Source organism: Phalaenopsis equestris, unplaced genomic scaffold, assembly GCF_001263595.1.
Source record: "Phalaenopsis equestris unplaced genomic scaffold, ASM126359v1 Scaffold000191, whole genome shotgun sequence".
NCBI lineage: Eukaryota > Viridiplantae > Streptophyta > Magnoliopsida > Asparagales > Orchidaceae > Phalaenopsis > Phalaenopsis equestris.
Window position 1 is genome coordinate 535,954 of NW_018164633.1, and position 2,108 is coordinate 538,061.

General features: G+C 37.9%; 1 protein-coding gene across 4 annotated transcripts in view; it reads right to left on the minus strand.

Moving 5' to 3' along the window:
- Nucleotides 1–1,968, minus strand: part of LOC110022436 (ubiquitin carboxyl-terminal hydrolase 13-like) — a 25,691-nt gene extending 23,723 nt beyond the window's left edge. For all 4 annotated transcript variants that reach the window (XM_020721380.1, XM_020721378.1, XM_020721379.1 and 1 more), the window contains exons 1-4: nucleotides 1,756–1,968; nucleotides 1,401–1,464; nucleotides 1,091–1,238; nucleotides 837–994 (exon numbers count right to left, since the gene is read on the minus strand). In XM_020721380.1, the coding sequence (XP_020577039.1) occupies nucleotides 837–994; nucleotides 1,091–1,238; nucleotides 1,401–1,464; nucleotides 1,756–1,785 (400 nt within the window). In that variant the 5' untranslated portion in view covers nucleotides 1,786–1,968. The remainder of the gene's footprint in view (nucleotides 1–836; nucleotides 995–1,090; nucleotides 1,239–1,400; nucleotides 1,465–1,755) is intronic.
- Between the last annotated feature and the right edge of the window lie 140 nt (nucleotides 1,969–2,108).

Below are 2,108 nucleotides of genomic sequence, written 5' to 3' on the forward strand. Positions count from 1 at the left end.
TATATATATATATATATATGGTTTTCCCTATTATCAATTCCACTCTCATTTAATACAAAGTCATTCCTCTAATTGGGGAACTACAATGACTTTCTATAAGATGAATCAAACAAAAGCTTGGCAAACAACAATGAGAAGAGAAAAAAAGAAATATGAGATTGTCCCAGCAAATATAGCTTAATACAAATTGCCTGTTTCATGTTTGATTAATTCATAGTATAGGACAGTAAAAAGAGAGTTAACCACCTACATAAAATGTATCTAATGAAAGGCTGCCAAGAGAATTTCAATATAAATTCCAGCTTAGATTTGTAAAGAGAAAAAATAACATCAATTTTACCCAAAAAAAAACACACAGACACACAATGCCAATTCATTTGCAATGCCACTTAACCATGTAAAATCCAATTAGAGCCCATGTTATAAAAATCCAAAATTGCAAAGCACTCAAGGATGATAGAGAAAAATTTGCTCCATGGATATTTCTAACAAAATGAGAAACATCCCCAAAAATAGAAATTATTGATCAGCATTCTAATTTTCAAGCAGTTGCAATTCATTAATAGAATAAAGGGACATTTACATGCATACAACCAAAATTCCTATGTATTCGCATATCTAACACTTAAAATTTACTTCGTACATGTATACCACCCAAGTCTTTCATATCATATCAAAAATACCACCATTTTAACTTTCAAAAGAGAAATACACCCTTTCATGAATAGGTAGGGTGGCATGTATGTAGAATTTGAAATATAGGTGTTAGATATGTAAATACATATGAATTGAGTGGTATACATGTAAATCTTCCAATAAAGAAACTATAACAATACCTTTTCTAATAGTGAACTTGCTGTGAATTTGATTACAAACAGCCAGGCTAAATTGTGCATTTCTACTCCAACCATAAGGCAAAGTAGCAGAATCAGCAACATCAAGATACATGGACAAGTGATCCACATTGTTCCCTTTAGGAAAGATTAAGATTCTCCTACAATGGAATGAGAAAGAAACAGAAAAAGATCAGTCAAAACACAAATTATGGACATCAAAGCCCCCCGTTGAGAAATATCAGTTATAATCTCACCATTTATAGCCTCCAACAACGAAAATATCAGAGTAAAGCTTCTTAGTGTTCAGCCTCGAGAAACTTTCAATCGTCCATGTGAACCTCGAGGTAGGGGGATCCTCCACCGACTGGTTCTCCGCCACAGTGGGAGCCTCAACTTGAGCCGCTAGATGAAACCACGACAACAGATAAAGCAATCAAAACCCTAAATATCATACCAAAAAAAAAAACATATCTTCTAGAGAAACGATAACAATGACCATCGAGAAGTCAACAAAAACCGATCCATCAACGGCAAATTTCTCCTTATACGGAAAGGTTGACTGACCTTCCATCGGCTGGGGGCCTTCGGTGAACTCCGGGTGGGGGACCAGCATCTCGTCATCCTCTTGCTGCAATAAACATAGTACCAATCAAACCTCAGATCCAACGGAGACGCACACAGTACATCGAATTAAAGCCCCAAGGCATGGCTGCTGTGTTAATTCAACCAGATTAATACGGCAGCAGCGTGCCTTGGAACCCTAACAGGAGAGTAAAGCGGGAGGAAGGGCACCGTAAAAGAGCAAATAGAGGGGACAAAAGGAGATCTTGGAGTGAAAAAACAAGAGCAAGTGATAGCAAATTGGAGACGATGGGAGAGAGGTGATGAGTTGGGGGAAGGGAATCGGCGAACGGAGTACCTCGAGCGGTGGCGGGGTCATCATAGTCATTGGCGGCGGGGCGGCCGGCAGACCGGCGTGGTCGTCTCCAGCGAGGCCGAATTACGGGGGGAGCGAGAGATCGCGGGATAAAAATTTTTCTGTGGGCGGAGGAAGTGGGAGAAGTGGGCGGCGAAGCGCAAAACTGCCAAAAGGCTTGGCAAGGGTCGATAGCCCTCGAGCTCCTTTGCTAAAACTAAGAGAACACAATATGTAAATAATTAATCATATTGTTGAAATTTATTGGATAATAATAAAAGAATATTATTATTATTATTATTATTATTATTATTATTATTATTATTATTATTATTATTATTATTATTATTATTATT